Raw genomic sequence first — 18,802 nt, 5'->3', positions numbered from 1 at the left:
ATCAGATGGATTGTACCAGACGGTTTGTATCACATTAAAATGTATTCTACTGTTTAGTTATTCTTATTTGACTGTAAACATGTAGTGCAGTGAGTAGAGGACGCTGTGTAAGTTAGAAGCATTCAAAACAGTCTACACTGGCCTTAACACTGACTACCGGTACTTAATCTTCATTTCTGAGTAAACAGAAGCACATGCAATTAGAGGGGAGACACAGAGGAGACTGTGTAAGAGCTCCAACCCGATAACTTCTGCATTGTTGAGCTGTCAGGGCACATATTTTCATACTGAATTTCGGGGGGCTGCAGGCCGCAGTGTGCAGGAGGAGGATAATAAAATGAATTTGTCACGGTCGCTGTGCCTGTATCTCAAGCTGTCACAGCGTGACGCGCACTCAGAGCTTCGTCTGAAGCCGGTAATCCCGCCCCACGTGAAGAGGATTCTGCATCTGTCGTGAGTGGAATTCCACCTGTGCTCCTCTCCCTCGAAGCAGCTGCAGACCTGGTTACTCTCAGCAGCTCAGATGAGACACTTCCATCTGAAAAGTTCCATTCCCTGTCTGTTCCCACACATCACCCTTCCCCTCCCAGCATTCCTGAAACAGAGTGGGTTCCGTTTTGACCCCCCCGTGCAGCTCACCCTCATCTCATAATTTCAGCTCTCCTCGGGGGTTAAGTCTCAAGATCTTCCTTTCTTCTAAATGCGTCACTCGATGAAAGGCCTCCCTTGTGGAACAGCAGGTGAAGCTGCCCTTGGCTCTGGCAGAAAGAGGTCTCGTCTACTCCAACAGGTGCTCGTCCTACAGCTGCTCACTTCACTGCCTGAGGACTTGTAATACTGACGTTCCCTTCCACTGCGCTGCCCTAGTGTCCAGGGCTGTGAGAAGCTAGTGCACCATCAAAGAAACGGAACAGGAAGGTCATAGACTGTAGCCACCGTTAGGACTGATGTTAGGAATCCGCCCGTATTGAAGTGATGGTTCTGTATCTCCCAAAGACATACAAGATGCAGAGCCATGGGCAGGCATTACCAGCAATGGCAACACGATGTGTTTGGAACGATCTTTACCCAGGCAGTGTGGTCCTGAGACGCTAGCACTCTGGTATTGAAGTTTACCGGTGTGTGTATGTGTTAGCACCGATGGCAGCCTCGCCCCATTGTAAAGAACCATTGCCACTGTAGTGCCACTTGTCCGCAAACAGGCATTTGAGACGTCATCCTAAAATATCTGATCTCAGTAAGGAGATCTCATATAATTCAAACTGGGAATGACCTGAATCTGTTCAGAAGGCAACTGGTCTTTTTGAACAGGTGGTCTCCTGAAGTCATGCAAGTCAAACGGTTCAGTTTGATAGAATCGCCAGCAGTGCTGGAGTCTAGTTGTCTGTTTCATTGCTCCGCGGGGGCCCCTTTAATTAAGGCAGGGAAGGGTTATTAAACCCGAGTCTAAGTGTTGTGCGTTTGTGGAAAATTGGAGGCTTTTCTGGATCAAATGAAGTGTGTATAACCCTAATTGCTTCTCTCTGTTGAGGCGCTCATTCAGGCAATAGGGTCTTGTAATGCTTCTTGCCCTTTTGCTTCATTTCAGCTGCGCAGTGTTATTTACACTTCATGGACGGCAGTTTAAATCACTGTGCTTGTAAAGCATGAATGTGTCCAGCTTTCTAATGAGGAGGGGTTTGAGGAAACCCAATGCACTTTTTAAATGGAGATGAAATCCTGTTACTGCTACTGGCAATCTGAACCATTGCTCAACCTGCCCCAGAACGACAGCACTTTGCAGAGCAGTTTAACTGCAGCTCTCGCTCCATCAGTTCCTCTCGGAGCAGCACCTGTCCCGCTGTGACTGCAGGCCTGCTAACGTCCCGTCCGTGCCATTTCAATCCTCCTTCACGCAGAGCTGTGTGGGCCAGCACATCCGATCCCGAGGCAAGGAAACACTCAGTAAGCTGAGCAAATCTCTAGCACAAAGTCTCAAGCACTGAGGCCTCAACAGGAGAGAGAGACAGCATGCAGATTTCCCAGGTGGGAGTGAGCAGGCTGACAGTAGCATGACACTGATAAAGGCGAGTCCTCTTGATTACTACGGGTTTGTGGGGGAGGGGGTGAGGGTAGGCTGTGGTGATCCCCAGTATAAACACTCAGGCACCATTAACTTCTTCAAAGCTGCTCTGTCCAGCACTTTTTCTTGCACACGTTGTGTATAACCCTAAACCCAACCAGGCTTGTTACAGCTGTCTTGTATTACCCTTCTGCACTGTCCTTACCAGAGGGTCAGTATCATACCTAATGCATCCCTCAGATCTCCCCAACTGATCCTGACTGGCAAACCCAGACCAGAACACTCCAAAGCTGGCTTTGTAAGTTCACTCTAGGCAGGCACACTGGAGAGGGGTAAAGGGATCACTACGCTGCTTCAGCATGCTTTCCTACACTTTGCCATGGCTGTGTTCTACTGCACTAAACCTTCACATGCAGTCCAGTGAGGTTACAGATCGAAGAGGGACTGCGCTAGAAAAACAGAATCTCAGACGCCCCCGGCATGCGGGTATCTCCTGCCTCCGAGCGACTGGCACCGTGTGAACGGCTGCAGGTGACGAGAGGACTCTTTATTCAATGTGACACTGTTATTGTGCGCCCGCTCTACTGTGTGAAACATAAAGGATCCACCAGGTTCTCTCACAGAGCTCTCCCTTTGTGCTCTAATAGTTTGGTCTTTGGTCGTTTTTTTTGCAGATTTGAATGCATACCAGACATCGCTTCGAGGCCTAGGGGCAGTGAGTGTAGCAACAGACCCCTATTCCCGGTAACAGCGCGGTGACCTCCGATAAGCTAATTATCGACTGGCTGGGAGGAAACAGCAAGAGAGGCAGAGGCACAGTCAAACAGGGCTCAGAGACCCTGACACGACAGCAACGTCTCTGCTGACTCACCTAATGAGGATCAGCAGGGCTCGTCTTCATAATGACCTTCTGATACATCACAGTTCTCTTTTTTTTTTTTTTTACCTGAAATAAATAACCTGATAGACAGACAGGTAAGGAGGTCTATTCAATAGATCTGATTGCCTCCACTGTTTTAAAAATAGGGAGCAAAGATCTGCCATTTTGCTTGTTAAATGAATAGCCACCCCCATCTGTGCCAGTCAGTGCAGTCTAGCTGGGTTCTTATCCCTGGCATTGAACACAAGAAGACACAAGCATTGCCTAATTAGTCCCGGGAGAACCGCAAGAAGGGAGCGCGCCTCCGATGATTAATAAATCATTCTCAGTATCTGCATCCACATTAGGAGCAGCGACTCTGTAAGTAGCAGTCTTTTATATCGGCAAAGTTTCTACGTGGAGAATCAAACGCGTAAAAGAAAGCGCGAATCGGTTCTGAATTGGGAAAGATGTGATTTGAACGCAGCTGCCGCACATGCACGTGTATGCTGTCTATCTTATAGAAAAATAAACTGAACTTTAAAACAGACCCGTACACCCGTCCCATCGTGTTTCTTAAGACATTACCATCACTTACATCAGAACATAACCTGCGACCCCTGAGCGTCTTGCTCCCTGTTCCAGTGTGTATCCTGGGAGTTATGCTTGGCTCAATAACGGGGTTTACTCATGAGGAGTTAAAGGCAGGGTTGCAATGCGGGCACAGATACTGTATTTTGACCGGAAGGAGAGTTCTTTCCGGATTGGCTAATATCAGCAGTGACCAAACAAAGGAAAATGAATATTAACCAAAATGAATTGCAAAACATCCTTTTTCAACAGCAACTACAGAAGTGACAGCCCGGTTGGGTTCTGCAAGCCGAACCCGAGCGGCTGAGAGTGATGCCCGGGAGACAGTCCCAGTGATAAAGAAGTGATACTTTCAATAGTACGCAATTTAATATAAACAGAGCTCTGCACTGATGGTATATACTCCACGTATATACACGAATGTGGATCTTGTCATTTCAAATATGTCTAGTTTACATATACATGAATACACACACACACACATTTGTAGCATGCAAAACATACAATGCACGTGGATTTTTTTTTTTTTTTTTTTTGCTGTGTGTGTGTGGAGCGGGAGCCTGAGAATCAGTTTCTTTAACAAGATTGATTTATTATATTTGTCCCCGGAAGGCAAGCAGTCAAGCAGTAAATCCGGTTGACTAGCGAACGAAAAAAGGGAAAAAAAAAAACGATGAGATTACTTGAAATCTGCTGATGTGTGGAAATGTGTTTGTGCGAGTGCTGCATCAATCTCTAACCTCTTCACACGCCCCTACACGGTCGTTGCTGCTGCATGTACCCTCGCTGAATACGCTCAGTGCAACAGGATCCCAGAGCAAGGCCCTTGCGACGTTGCCCGTTTGCATCATGCTTCCCAGAGTGCGCTGTGTCTGTCCTTCACCACTGGGGGGCGCCATATGTGGCAGACTGAGGGCTGTGTTCCAAGGAGGCCTGCACGGGGTAAAGGTTTGAACCATGGAGCCTCAGCCCTCCATCCACTGGGGAAAGTGCATGTATTTGGGTAATGACCTCAGACAGGGGCCCTGAGGTGATGAAGCGAGGGAATACTAATGATAATAGCCATTGCTATTACAATATGAACTGTGTTTCTGTTAAATGTGATAGACAGCACGAGGCCAGATTTAATCACCTTCATAGCTTTTTCAAAGGACACATCTAGCAGCATTTTCAGCAGGAGCCCATCATGTTAACAGTGGGTTGTTTATTGGTAAATGGATCCTTTAGAAGTGCTGCATTTGGGAACATGTCAGTCCATGAAAGCCTACAGGCTATGCTGTACACCAGAGGGCATTAATATCTACAGCTGGCTGAAACGCCTTGGAGCACAGCACAGCTTTTAGCTGGGAAATGATATATATGATTTTTATGCAGGGAATAAATGTGGAGCAATATTTCTTCGGAGTGAATTCGCACAGCGTCAGACCGGCACACAATTCAGCAGGAGCTCTTCATGCACGTCACGCTGGAGATCGGTGGTGCTCTTTACTAGATGTCAGGGCAGTGCAGTCTGTTTATAATATACTCAGCAGACGTGACCTTGACATGCCCGCAGTCTAACAACAACTCACTGAAGATGGAAAATCACAGGGCAAGACTAGCCTTTCGCTTTGTAACGCATTGTCTTTTAGTCTTGAGAGGGCGTGACCTTGCCAGGATTTATCCAGAGCTGATCCGAATTCTGCACTCCGTGGTAAAGCACAGTGACAGCACGGGAAAGGACTGTAAAGACACTGCAGTATTTAGGCATGGACCTACAGGATCTACCCCAAATTTCAAGCAGCCTCCATCGCTGGTGGACAGTCCCTGACAGTCCCACGAGTGTGAGCCTCATGCTGCTTTGTGTTTGGCTCTTGATCACAGGGCAGTAATATGACTGAACCCCACACTTCCACTGAGCCGTGGGCTTTCCAGCGCTGCTCAGCTGTAATGCAAGCTCCCTTTGCACTTTCCATAATGAGCTAGGCAGTGCTCTCATTAAGAACGCAGACGCTGTGTGCGGTTCCTGTCTCCCGGCTCTGCTTTGTTCAGTAGCCCCGGGACGTTTGATTTCATGATCCCACGTCACGCTGCCCGTTGTGCAAGGAGGGGATCAGGGTGTGACAGGCCGAGACGCTTGTGGCTTTTCCGTCTATGCTCCCCCCCACCCCCATTCAGAAACCTGTGCTCTGCTGTTGTCAGTGTCATTGCAGTGCGGGCAGCAGATCTCTTGTGAGGGGAAGCTGTTTCCCTGCTGGATCTGGTGCCAGCTCAACATGCCTCATTGCTGATTGCAGGAAAGTCCTTGCATGTGTGGACTGGCCCTTCCGAATGGTCTTCTCTACAGAGTCAGAGGCAGCCCAAGGGCAGCTAGAATGGGGGAGCTATAGTAGTGTAGGACTGTAGGGGTATTTTTTTAAGGCGTGCTAATAGAATGTTCTGACGTTTTCTTGTATTTTTATATTATAGTACCATGGGCCCTGATCGTGCTACAGTGTCACGCCCACGCAGTGTGCACTGTTAGATCCTAACCCATTGTGTTACTGGTAGTGCTGTGTCTTGCTGTTGCTTCTCTCAATGCTCTGGGTTTTTCTCAGTGGGGTTTTATCAAGCAGTTTTCAGTGAAGGTGCTTTCTGATAGCGTGCTCACAGGGCTATGGAGAAATGTAGAAGGAACCAGGATCGGAGGAATTCAAATTGATCGTGATTGTCTCTAAGCTAAGCAAGTCTATTCTGTTTTTTTTTTTTTAAAAGCATTTTGCTCCTGGCTCTTGCTTTCCTGTTTTCCATATTTTAGTCTCAAAGCCCCCCCCCCCCCCCCCCCCCACCTCCCCCCCCCCCTCCCTCTCCCTCCGATCAATGACAAAGCTGGCTGGCTCCCCCTCTCGCCACCTGCATCTGCTCTCTCCTTTATTAAATTATTTCTATTAAAAACGCGATCCCCAGGGTTTTCAGTTCAAAGCCGTGAGGAATACCCCCACCCTACACCCCCCCCCGACTGGAGAGCCTACACTGTCTGCCTCTGTTTCCTTGCAATCTGACAACTGCCAGTGCTACTGGCCCAGAGCAGGGCTCGTGATCCTCACCAGTCCATGCAGCCTCCAGAGAAATACTCATGAACCTTCTATTGTGGTGCACTACACTCCCCTGTCTGCCAAGAGAAACCTGCCTGTGTGCCTGGCCTGAAGAACAATACTGCCACCCTGTGGTCAGTTTTAAAAAAGGCACCAGAAGCTTGCAGCTGGACTGGTCGATTGACAGTGCAGCTGCAGGACGTTGGGGTCCTTTTCACTATGCTTTAACACGACAGGTATTGAAAGAGTATTTTAATGCATTAGCTCAAGTTAGATATTCATAAGTTGTTAAAGAAGCCGCCAGTGTAATTGTGCACTAGCCCTGCTTTATAATCTGTGACTGGGTGTAAAATACCAGAGGTTCTTTGTACATTTGTTATAGAATACATGATACCATATATATTAGGACTGGTCTGGTCAATTAATAATAATAACAGCAATGTAGATAACATAAGTACACAATATGAATAAGTAATTGATATGCAAATTCCTATGTAAAAATAAAATAATAGACAACAGTCATGCAACAAGGCAATGTAACAATGTGGTTATGCATTCACAGCTGTAATCCTTGACAAGAAAACACGCTCTGAGCCAATGCAGTGAGGCGGATTAGGGTCTTGGTGCTCGTGTAAAGGAAACAGGGAAACTCTTGACCCAATTTTTCCTTTTGAATCTTTTAAAAATGAAAGGGTTTGGATCCCTGAATGCCTCGCCCAGCAGACCAAGTCTGAAAAGGAAGTAGCAGTGCATTCTGGTTGTGAGATGACTCATAATGGCGGTTCCATTCATTGATGAAGATGCCTCACGGGTACCTTGCATTGAAGCAGTATTATTTCATGAAGCGGGCTGTGGGCTGGGAAGAGTTGTGACAGCAATACCACAGATATGTTTTGATATTTATTTGCCGGTGAGGCGCGCCAGTGCTTGTGCTGTTGTGTTAGGAACAATGTTTTCGTTCAGAGGCTGTCGCAATGGTGGAGTGTGGTGTCTGTGGTTGGATAGTCTGTAATCATCATTGATAAATCTTACAAAGTGCTTTTATTTACACCACAGGCAGATGAAGTGATCGTTGTCAGATATTCGGATGCATACACAGTGCAGTCTCTGCTGTTTATTTATTAAAAGCAACACAGTTACAGGAAAGATAACAAGATAGGGTTTTCTGAGCCGCTGCGTGGCTTGTCGCACTGCACTCAGACCTGCTAAACTTGTCTTTAAAGCCCTATGCTTGTTTTTTTCTTTCACAGATATCTTATCTCTTCTCATCAAGCACAGCAGGAATTGAAATAAGACTCCCATTGCCTAATAGTTTGATCCATTCCTGGTTTTGCTACGAGTTTAATAAGACACACCTGAGCTTGTCACCTATACACTGGAGCTAATCAAACTCGTAGTAAATCCTGGACTGGGTGAAACTGCAGTGCAATAGGAGTCTTATTACCATCCCTGCACTGGTGTCAGAACGGAGGAGCAGCACTCCACAAGCACACCAGTTAAATCATAAGCAAATCTAATAAATAAAACAATGTGCTTGGTCCTGCAGGAGGACAGTGCCTGCGCCGCAGTGGAGCCCCCACGCACGGCAGCCTGCGCCACTGTGGAGCCCCCACGCATGCCAGCCTGCACCACTGTGGAGCCCCCACACACACCAGCCTGCACCACAGTGGAGCCCCCACGCACGCCAGCCTGCGCCACTGTGGAGCCCCCACGCACGCCAGCCTGCGCCACTGTGGAGCCCCCACGCATGCCAGCCTGCACCATTGTGGAGCCCCCACACACACCAGCCTGCACCACAGTGGAGCCCCCACGCACGCCAGCCTGCGCCACTGTGGAGCCCCCACGCATGCCAGCCTGCACCACTGTGGAGCCCCCACACACACCAGCCTGCGCCACTGTGGAGCCCCCACGCATGCCAGCCTGCACCATTGTGGAGCCCCCACACACACCAGCCTGCACCACAGTGGAGCCTCCACGCACGCCAGCCTCCTGCTCCTCTGACCCATATGGAGTGCTGGCAGTGGTGGACTGTGGAGACATCTCTGTCCCACTCATGGTCTTGTACCCAGAGTACAGAGCCAGCCTGCTGTAAGTGGAGCTGTTCATGCTGATCCTGTGCAATGTGTAAGGAATTGAGGGATACGCTGTTTTGTGGAATCAGTTGGTGACTCGAGTCTGAATCTGGGAAGGAAAGGTCCACTCTGAGTGTGTGGAGACCTGGGCAAGCCGAGGCAAGGCATGCATTCATGAACACGGCTCACAATCCCCTGGTGGGAACATGAATGCATGTCTTATACATGTGAGCAATACTGTTGGTTACAAGGGAACATGGAATGAATACGAGTAATTAAATCCATGAAGTAACAGGGGGCTGAATTCAAACGGAATGACTTCAGATCTCAGAGGACGTGCAGAAGATACTCGGGTTGGGAGTAAAGCAGTGAGGTTGAGATTCTGTATGATCTGAGTTTGTTAACGTGTCTCTTTTTTTCTGTTCAGGGCCGAGGTTCTCTCAGAAGCTGTTTCAGTGCCTGGTGAATAATGTGAGTGTGTTACTGTGTGTGTGAGTGTGTCTGAGGAGACTGTGTTACTAATCGCCTTCTATTACAGCTTGTATTCCATATATTTTTAAATAGTGGGTCTATAAATAACCCAGTCTGGAAATCTTGAGTACCAGTACTGTTATATAAGTACAATGACACAAGTAAGAGTTTTAGAAATCAGTAACGCCTACGTTATTGCATTGCATTTACATTATGTTGTAATCCACCAAGGATTATGACTCAGTCTTGGTTTTCTGATCTAATTAGAGGTTGATCGCAACACTGCTTCCTCTAGAATGTAGAATGATTTTCTGCAGAGCACATTTCACTGCATGTTCTTGTATATAGCAGCCTTGGGCTCAATTGTAATGAACCACAAATACAGCAGCTTCATTTCCTAAAATTACAATGCTATTTTGTTCAATTACAGTTACAATTACACTGCACTAATTACAATTCTAATTACAATTACACTAAAAACATAAACAACCACACACAATAAATCACCCAGCAATAATCACAGCTACAAATACAGGCATATACTATAGAACGTTTTTGGGGTTTTTTTTTAAACAAATGGGGTCACTAAAAGTGAATAACGATCTGTCAGTGTAGAACACAGCGCAGAACCTGAGAATGATTAAGCGTGGAAAGGTGTGGGATTGAACTGTAAATTATCAGTGACATGTATAATAAAACTACACTTACACAGGTGTGCCAAGGCTCAAAAGCAATTACAGTGACAATTGCAATAAATTATAAATGACACAATCACAATTGTATTTGACTCCAGGGCTCCATGCATGATACAGTGCAGTTCAGTGCTGTCACACCTGTTTCTCTATAAGCAGTACATGCATGTTTGAATGTTCTTTTGCAGATGGATTTTGGTGCACATGTTTTAAACGATACCATGAAAGAAGTGGACCTGCTGATCATCCTGTACAGGGGTTTCAGTCCCCTTCATTCCTGTGGATTTCTGAAATGGGGCATTTTTATTAAAAGTGAAAGACAGATCCACATTGAACAATGTTAACCGCTGTTGAAATGTGATTCTACACTGTGAATCTTTACTGGAGTGTTCTGCTAAAGTCACACTATATTATAGTCATACTATATTCTCATTCTTATTCCACGTGGAATGTTTTAGCTGTTGAAAAATGTTTTGCCAGTTTTGAAATGACAGTGTATCATTGTTTAACTTGCCTCGTTGCAAGATAATCTGTCGCATTGTTTTTTGTTTTTGTATCTTTAAATTAAATATATCAAAATGATTCAATTAAAATGTTTGCCTCCTTCCATGTTCCATACAAAGTTAAGACATGGTCTGATCATTTTTTTTATGAGTATGGCAATTAAGATTGCGATATCTAGTTTCACAACATGTTTATATGCACACACCGCTAGAGGTCGCTGTAGTGACCGTGGCGGGATCCACAAGCTGTGTATGATTGATCATGCCTTTGCTCGGTGCTGGATTCCTTTCGCCTGCCATTGACTATCGTGCAGGAAGACGCTTGATCACATTGCTGTGAGAATAGCAAAGAAAAAAAAGAAGTCTGTTGATTAATAAAAGCATGGACCGCTTGGCTTCGTATGGAGGTAAGTATAGCAGTATACCTTCCAGAGCCATTGCATTGCAACCCCGCGCAGACACAATGCTAATGTAATAAATAATACGAAGTGCTTCCAGTAGGGAATCTAGCGGGGTTTGCTGTACCAGTACGGTGCTTTGTGGTTTAGCATTTATGGACATGTTACAATGATGGTAGCGCCGTCAGAAGGTAAATGCAATGGGCCGAGTGAGCTCATCACTTTCTAGAGCCCACTGTCTGCCTCGGCTCCAGCGACTCGCTCGTAGCTCTACCCCTCTGTTCCCTTTCAGGCGATCCCTTTGACAAGCCTTCGTGCAAGGGCTGCTCCTCCGCCCTGAAGGAGCCCTACATCAAGTGTGCCGAGTGCGGACCCCCGCCTTTCCTCGTGTGTCTGCAGGTAACAAGGGGCCTGGCGGGCACGCTCGCAGCATGGTGTTTTATAGTGACCCTGTACTACTGTACCGGAGCACCGTGAGCACGAGGCTTAGGGTGACCAGCAGGACCGTTTGGAAGGGCATGTCTGTTTGTACCGCAATGCATTCTGGTACATGTAGTCCCGAACCCCAGAGAGAAACCTGAAGGCATTATATGTAAGTTTTAACTTTGTAGATGAGCCAAGTCCCATTTGGCCATGTGGCAGTATAACTTTTCTACCTGTAGTGAGATTTGGAGGTTGCCGTGTGTATGCGTGTGCGTTTCTATCATAACAATGCACTTACTTATTTTCTTTCTTGTTTGTTGCTGCTGTAGTGCTTTGCCAGAGGATTTGAATACAGAACGCATCAAAGTGATCACAAATATGAGATCATGGTGAGCAGAGTGGAGATAGGGAGGGGCTGGGGGCTGCCCTGCACTGTGTGTGCTCTGACTGGAGCTGGGGTTCCACTGGTCCTGCAAACCGTGCTCGGTGAGAGTGCTCTGTCCTGCCCCAGCGAAGCAGGCTGAGTCAGGCTTCCGCACAGAAAACACCGCTACTAGATCCTAAACTTGCGACTGCTGGCTGAAATCTCCCAGGTAGTGATCCTGTTCTCTTCTGTGCAGACGTCCGATTTCCCAGTGCTGGATCCCAGCTGGACCGCACAGGAGGAGGTGGGGTTACTGGAAGCTGTGATGGACTGCGGCTTTGGGAACTGGTGAGTAACTAAAGCAAAACTGACAGAGAACCTGTAACGTTACAGCAGAGCAAACTGTGAATAAAAAAAAAAAAAAAAAAAAATCCTGTGAACGTTACAGAACGAGAAGGAAAACCCCTTGAGCGCTGAAGGGAATCTCGGTTTTGTGAGACGAACAGGCTCTTTAAAAAAGCAGCACCTTCCGTAGAATGGCAGTGTGTTTGAATGAGCTGGTTGTTCAGGCAGGACGTGGCGAATCAGCTGCGTACGAAGAGCAAGGAGGAGTGCGAGAGCCACTACATGAAGCACTTCATCAACAACCCCCTCTTCTCCTCCACCTTGCTGAGCCTGAAGCAGATGGAGGAGGCCCGTACTGCCGACACCGCCATCCCGTTCAGACGTGAGTCACCTCACCCGAAAACACACACCTGAGCTTGTTACCTGCACACTGGGGCTAATCAAGCGCATAGTAAAACCTGGAATGGGTGAAACTGCTATGCAATAGGAGTCTTCTTTCCATCCCAGGATTACAAGTTGTTAGAATCTATGATTGATAACTCCAGTTATTAGTCTCTGAAAAATTCAAACGATGAAATTCTGAACAAGTAATTCTATAGTGAGAGAATTCTGAACGTGTTATTGCATGCAGAGTCGCACTGCTGTCAGGAACAAGCTGCTGTGTATGTAATAACTGTGTTCTACGAGTTACAAGACTGCTTCTCTTGAACCCGAGTTTGTGGGTGTTGTTCAGCCGCAGGAGACGACCCCCCTCGACCCACGTTCGACTCCCTGCTCTCCAGAGACATGGCAGGGTACATGCCGGCCCGGGCTGACTTCATGGAGGTGAGAGCCGGGAGGGTTTCCGTGAATTACTGAAGGTTGCTGCTCATTAGTGACACAGCAGAGTCGCTAGTTTTAAGATCCTGTTGTTTTATTATGCTGGTTTGTTCCCATGCAGTTTGCAGCTGCCGGTGCGTGGAATGAGTTTCACACAAAGTTTAAATCGGAACGGTTCAAATCTGAGCTTGCTTTTAGGCTCATTGCTGGCTGACTCCTGTATCTGCGAAGTTGCTGCCGAGTTCTGTTTTCTGTTATTATTTCTCGTGTTTGATGTTGTGAGCCTCTTGCCAGGTTGTCGTTGTAAATGAGAATTTGTCCTCGATTGACTCCTCTGGATAAGTAACGGATCTGACTGATTGATTGTTGTTGTGTGTGTTTGTTTTTCACTCTGCCAGGAGTTTGACAATTATGCGGAGTGGGATTTGAGGGACATTGATTTTGTTGATGACGATTCTGATGTTCTGCACGGTGAGTTGGGATTGTGGAAATATTTATCAAAAGCCGTCTCCGTGTCAACTGCAAAATTGATTGATTGATTGCCTTATAGCCCTGAAGATTGCGGTTGTAGACATATATCACTCAAGACTGAAGGAAAGACAGCGCAGGAAAAAGTGAGTCTTCTTTCAATGTATTCTGTTAATCAAGATGTATACTGAGGAGTCTTTACCCTCTCATCCAGGGGTGGCAATAAGACTCCCATTACGTAGCAGTTTGATCCATTCCTGGTTTCGCTGCGAGTTTAATAAGACACACCTGAGCTTGTTACCTGATCAAGCTCACAGTAAAACCTGGAACAGGAGTCTTATTACTAACCCTGCGGACATCACAAGTCCCTAATACCTGGTAAACCAGGACTCGCCCTGCTGTAGTGTGGAAATGCAGCTCTGGGCACCAGTATAACCACCAGGCAGATGGCAGCAGAGAGCAAGTCTGCCTGGAGTTTTCTAAAACAGCAGAATAAAGAAACCTGACCTTGTGAATGCAGGATCATACACAGTCCAGTCTGCTTGAGGTCCTGAAATCGTAATAAATGCATTGCTTTTTTTAACCACTGGTGTCCTTAAATACCAGTAAGTGGGAAGTCAGCCCTGTTTCTGTTCTCACCTAGTCATCGCTGGTGGCTCTGAAGCAGAGCTGCAATCTGGTATACCAGCATCTAATGCCCCCGTTAGACTGTACCTTTCTATAGCCCAGTATGCTGTGTAGGTTAACAGTCTCATTCCATTGCTGCTCCCTGACATGCAGCTAAGAGGCACGTCTGTTTGCACGTCTGCAGTGTGTCACCTTTTAGAACATTAATCTGAGTTATTATTATTTTTTTGTTCATAACAGAATAATACGTGACCACGGCTTAATCAGCCTGAGGAAATTTCAAAGTAAGTGAGTTGTTTTATTTTGTGCGAAGCTAAATCCAGTTTAATTCCTCTGAAGGAAATGAATCGGAAGGAAAGAAATGATTTATGTGTGTCAGCTGAGATGACTCCTGCTGCCCTAGTCTTGTGATAGAGATGAGGATAAGACTCCCGCTGCACAGCACTTTGATCCATTCCTGGTTTTACTACCACTTTAATAAGACACACCTGAGCTTGTTATCTATACACTGGGGCTAATCAAGCTTGTAGTAAAAGCTGGCATGGATGAAACTGCTATGCAGTCTTATTACCATCTCTGGCAGGCAGAAAGAAGACTGCTAACTTTGAGTCAGGCCCCCATCTCCAAGTCTCTTATTTACGGCTGCTGGAGAGTTTGTCAATCTTGCTTTTGTTATTTGCATCTCTAGGCTGACTCTTTTTTTTATGCATGTTTGAATTGAAGGTACTGTCCGGTACTGAAGCAGGAAACCCCAGTGATTGACCAGTGCAGTGAGGAGGAGGAGGAGGAGGATGCTGATAATAGTAATGGTGGTTTATTTTTGTATTTGTTCACGTTTGCAGTGTTGGAAAGACGTTACCCCAAAGAAGTTCAAGACATGTACGATGCCATGAGGCGCTTCGCCAGGGTGCTGGGGCCGACTGAGCACGACAAGTTCATCGAGAGCCACGCCTGTGAGTGCATCTCCCCGCTTCAGTCTTAGGACAGCGTCCTGAGCCTCTGAGCCTGTCTGACGTTCACTGGCTTGTTTTCTCCTATTCCCGTCTGCAGTGGAGTTTGAACTTCGGAGGGAGATCGCACGACTTCAGGAGTACAGACGAGTGGGAATCCAAACCTTCTGCAGTGAGTTCCTTCAGCAGCTGCTGTACCGTCGGGCATGAAGCAGATCCCATTCTCCCTGCAGCTGCGAAAGCCAGGTCGAGACGCTTCTCGAGAGAAATGAAAAGCGCTCCACAGTGGAGCAGCAGAACCCACAGAGATTGCATATCAGGGGAAGGCTCTGCTCCAGCTGGCTACCTTGCCGCTTGAAGCAGTCTCAACCCTTAGATCAAGGAATAATTATTCAGAAACGAGCCTCGCTTTAAATATCGTAACCCGTTATTTTGCCCACCTGCAGGGGGCAACATTGTCCATAACCACTGCCCGGTATGTTTACAAACAACAAGGTAGGTATTCAGAAAAAAACATTCAGATGTCACATGGAGCTCTGTATGCAGGGCAACTCCTCCTCCAGTCGGGGCCAGCGTGCTGCTGGCTGTGAGTGTGGCTGTGTCTTTCTCTAACGCCAGGGTCTGATTTGGAACGCAGGTGCGAAAGTGTACGACCGCCTGAAGAGGTCCCGAGAGGAGGAGAGGAAGAAACGGGTCATGCTGGCTGAGGTGCTGCAATACATCCAGGACAGCAACGCTTGCCAGCAGTGGCTCCACAAGCAGGCTGCCATGTGAGTGCCTATCACTGCTAGCTGTGCAGTAGCTGACTGCTGCCAGCTTCAGCATGCTTTGAGTGACCTTTTCATAAAACAGAAGTGATCCTTTAATAACCTCAAGCAGTCAAGGTGTGCAGCTCTGGCCAAAAGTTGTGCATCGCTCTATAGACTTATGCAACATCATTTCGTAGTTTCTTTGATTACTTGATGTTCAATAAAATTTATAAATTCTATTCATATGGTTGTTTTTTTAATTTAAATATTTCTCAATCCTAAAATTTCTAGGTGATGCAAAACTTTTGGCCATAGCTGTACAAGATCGCTTTTACCTGAGGCAAGAAATGTAATCATATTTCTTCTGCAAAATATACGTGAATTATTCATGCATTCTTGGGAAGGCGCTGTTGCAGTGCAAGTCTGAACATTGATCTTGATGCTTGTGAAAGAAAGCCAGGCATGTTCGAAACTCTGCTTGTCTTCAATAAAATATGAAGTGCAGGAAGCTGCAGCTGAGCGCATTCCCGGCAGTAACTCTTCATTCTCCTGTTCCACAGTGACGCGGGTCTGAACCCAGTGGTGGCAGCCATCTCCAGCTCAGGTAAGGGTAGCTGGCAGGAACAGTGACTGTCTTTAGGAAGGAAGGCAGTGTTGTCCCTACCTTCATGTTATCTTTGTTGCTTAGTGTTTGTCTGTGCTGTTGCGTTGTGGTTTTATATCAGGGGTGGCCAAAATCGTCTCTTCCACTCCTGGTCTTTGTTCCAACCCTGTTTTGAATTGCTGAATTGGACCTATTTAACCTCCACCCAGACCCTGTTCATGATCTCATGTTACCAGTTAAACCTGGAGTGGAATGGTCCTCCAGGACTGGGATTGATTGGACACCCCTGTTTTCTATGGAAAGTCTCTTGCAGTTTGTTTGTGTGAGTGATCCTGGGAGGTGATACTCAGGTCTCGTGATTACAGATCGGAAGCTGGGCCAAGTGCTGAATCAACCTCTTGCCTTTGTTTGTTTGTTTAGCCGCGGGAAGAAGAAGCGCGCCCCCTCTGAACCTCACCGGCCTGCCAGGGACTGACAAACTCAACGAGAAGGAGAAGGAGGTACTCTCTCGAACCCGCTCCACTCCATGCTTTTCAAACGTGTCTTTTATTTATCTTTCAATGCTGATCCCTGCTTATTTTACTTGGAAAAATACGTGTGTCGTCCCCCCCCCATTAAACAGCAATTTCAAGTTTCTTTTTCAGACTTTAATTTGGGCATAGGTGCAGAAAGACAGGCCATGCTCTCAGAAAGGTGTGCCAGTGTAAAAAACACGTGACACGTTCTCTTTGAGCCGTTGTCCTAACCCTAATTAAGAACCGATTTAAGTATCACCCTCAGTGTTTGAATTCTGTCAGCTGGCCCGTCTTTCTTCACCGCTGCTGTAATTGGGGTTCCTCCTGACTGGGCTACGTGTGTTTCAGCTGTGCCAGGTGGTGCGCTTGGTGCCCGGAGCTTATCTGGAGTACAAGGCAGCGCTGGCGAATGAGTGCCGCAGACAGGGGGGCCTGAGGCTGGCACAGGCCCGGGCGCTGATCAAGATCGACGTCAACAAGACACGCAAGATCTACGACTTCCTCATCAGGGAGGGCTACATCAGCAAAGCCTAGCCCATCTGAAAAGTAACTAGCCAATGGGCCAGAGCTGCCTGCTTCTAAATACCTCCCCCCTCACACCCCCACCTCTCTCTGTCTATCCCTCAACAGGAATGTGGAGCTCAGTTTACATTATAAAAAACTGCTGAGACAAGCAGTGCGTTCTGGGAGAAGAGCAGAATCACATCACAATATATCTTTCCAGGCAGTTATTATACATACACAGCGCTTTGAGCAGACCTGGTCTTCAAAGGCGCTATATACGTGCAGTGTTGTTGCTGTTGATGATGCTGTAGCTGTCGGGAAGAGATTCGCTCTGCATTTATGATCTCTTAACATTCAGGAAAACAAAACTGGGGCCTCTGTGCTGTGCATGATCAGTTGAAAATGCAGGCAGACCACGTGTTCTCATCCCGGCTACACATAATGCCGGAAGCCGTGGATCATGGAAAGGGACTGACCAAGCTACATTAGACTCTCGCTTTAATACCAGGGCTGGCAAGCCATCAAGACTTCTCCCTTGCAGGTTAGAGACACAGTCTTGAAATCAGCAGATGGGACCCGAACCCAGCCTCTGCAGACGTTCGGCTCTGTAGTGATCCACTGCTGGTGCTCGCAGGTCTCCTTGGCTCTTGCGCAGTGCCTGGATTCAGTGGGGATTGTCTGTTTTACGGTGTGGAGCTGCCTGCTGTCCTAGACCACACCATTGTGCTGTATAGCCTTTCGGTTTTTTGCAATGCAGCCGTTGACTTGTAGGACGAATACGATTGGCTGTAGCTTCAACGGAGCGACTCTGAAAACGTGCTTGACTGGTCGCCACTGGGTTGCGCAGCCCTCTGATTGGCTGAACAGGAGAGGTGTGGCAATTTTTATTTGTAATGTATTTATTATTTTACATGTACAGTATTTAGTCACGTATTAAATAAAAATGTCTTGATTCATGAAGCTAGTGTTTTGTTTTGTTTGCGTGAAGGGAGAAACTGTCCCATTGTGTGTCGGGTGTTTACTGTTCCAGTTCAGTGCGTTGTGCTCGTAGCTAGTACTTGAAACCACATTGTCTTGGGTATTTGAATGGCAATCCGTTCCCAGCCTGGCGCTGCAGCAGGGCAATGGCAGGGCTGGGTTAGTCTGGGTGCTGCCAGCTCTCTGATGAGCTACAGCTTTAATGGCATTTGAGGGATGATTTGCGCAGTCATATTTGACACCTGCCTCTGAATCTAGAAAAAAAAAATGTTGAGATATAATGCTGTTCTACAAAGTCTTCTGCACCAACCCTATGACAAAAATCAATGTGGGATATATCATCTGCAGCTGATTAACGTGAAGGCTTATCTCCCCACTGACAGATTGTGAGCCTTGCAGAAGTGACATGCCTTCTAGCTAATGAGTCTTCCGTGTATTCGCTACACTTCACTTCTGAACTCGCGAAAGCCTGTGAAGTGGAGAATCGTTCATCCAGGTGGCTTGTGGGTATTGTGAGGTGCCACGTGATCGCCGGTGTTCGCGCTGTACTGTAATTCACTGCCCGTGACCAACACCCAAAATGTTTTTTTTTTTTTTTTTTTTTCAAATGCAAGCTGTCGCTTTCTGCTGATGTGTCATCCTGCCATTTTCTTCAATTTACACTTCTGAAAAAGTGACACAAGCTGTACGAGGAACGTTGAATCGTGAGAATTTCTGAGTGAAACAGATGTTGCAGTAAAAGCCGAGACGCCTAC

The 18,802-nt window shown here is 46.9% G+C and overlaps 2 protein-coding genes across 6 annotated transcripts; both read left to right on the top strand.

Annotated features, from left to right (window-relative positions):
- Window positions 1-7,194: 7,194 nt before the first annotated feature.
- On the top strand, window positions 7,195-10,476 carry LOC121308765 (mucin-7-like). Its single transcript, XM_041241379.1, has 4 exons — window positions 7,195-7,376; window positions 8,112-8,653; window positions 9,065-9,108; window positions 9,989-10,476. The coding sequence occupies exons 1-3, from the start codon at window positions 7,341-7,343 to the stop codon at window positions 9,105-9,107; spliced, it is 621 nt and encodes a 206-aa protein (XP_041097313.1). The 5' UTR covers window positions 7,195-7,340; the 3' UTR covers window position 9,108; window positions 9,989-10,476.
- A 125-nt stretch (window positions 10,477-10,601) lies between these two features.
- Window positions 10,602-17,991, top strand: tada2a (transcriptional adaptor 2A). 5 transcript variants are annotated; one of them, XM_041241375.1, is made up of 15 exons: window positions 10,602-10,710; window positions 10,994-11,100; window positions 11,454-11,513; window positions 11,745-11,836; window positions 12,058-12,215; window positions 12,567-12,658; window positions 13,051-13,123; window positions 13,203-13,266; window positions 13,988-14,031; window positions 14,590-14,700; window positions 14,798-14,869; window positions 15,335-15,467; window positions 16,007-16,050; window positions 16,471-16,550; window positions 16,914-17,991. In XM_041241375.1, exons 1-15 carry the CDS (start codon window positions 10,686-10,688, stop codon window positions 17,097-17,099), a joined length of 1,341 nt encoding a protein of 446 aa, XP_041097309.1. In that variant the 5' UTR covers window positions 10,602-10,685; the 3' UTR covers window positions 17,100-17,991. The 5 variants fall into 5 exon arrangements, with proteins under 5 accessions (XP_041097309.1, XP_041097308.1, XP_041097310.1 ...); XM_041241374.1 differs by having other exon boundaries at window positions 12,549-12,658; XM_041241376.1 differs by lacking the exon at window positions 11,454-11,513 and having other exon boundaries at window positions 12,549-12,658.
- Window positions 17,992-18,802: the final 811 nt, after the last annotated feature.

Source organism: Polyodon spathula, unplaced genomic scaffold (assembly GCF_017654505.1).
Source record: "Polyodon spathula isolate WHYD16114869_AA unplaced genomic scaffold, ASM1765450v1 scaffolds_766, whole genome shotgun sequence".
In the NCBI taxonomy this organism is placed as follows: domain Eukaryota; kingdom Metazoa; phylum Chordata; class Actinopteri; order Acipenseriformes; family Polyodontidae; genus Polyodon; species Polyodon spathula.
Note: the sequence above shows the minus strand (reverse complement) of the source record. Positions and strands in the feature narration are given on the sequence as shown.

What these genes read in the sequence shown, in the direction of transcription:
- LOC121308765 (XM_041241379.1), top strand. Translation starts at nt 7,341, where the DNA reads ATGGCGGTTCCATTCATTGATGAAGATGCCTCACGG. An exon ending in TTGATGAAGATGCCTCACGG is followed by an intron (nt 7,377 to 8,111) that starts GTACCTTGCATT and finishes TTGGTCCTGCAG; the next exon opens with GAGGACAGTGCCTGCGCCGC. An exon ending in GAGTACAGAGCCAGCCTGCT is followed by an intron (nt 8,654 to 9,064) that starts GTAAGTGGAGCT and finishes TTTTCTGTTCAG; the next exon opens with GGCCGAGGTTCTCTCAGAAG.
- tada2a (XM_041241374.1), top strand. Translation starts at nt 10,686, where the DNA reads ATGGACCGCTTGGCTTCGTATGGAG. An exon ending in CCGCTTGGCTTCGTATGGAG is followed by an intron (nt 10,711 to 10,993) that starts GTAAGTATAGCA and finishes GTTCCCTTTCAG; the next exon opens with GCGATCCCTTTGACAAGCCT. An exon ending in GACTGCGGCTTTGGGAACTG is followed by an intron (nt 11,837 to 12,057) that starts GTGAGTAACTAA and finishes CTGGTTGTTCAG; the next exon opens with GCAGGACGTGGCGAATCAGC.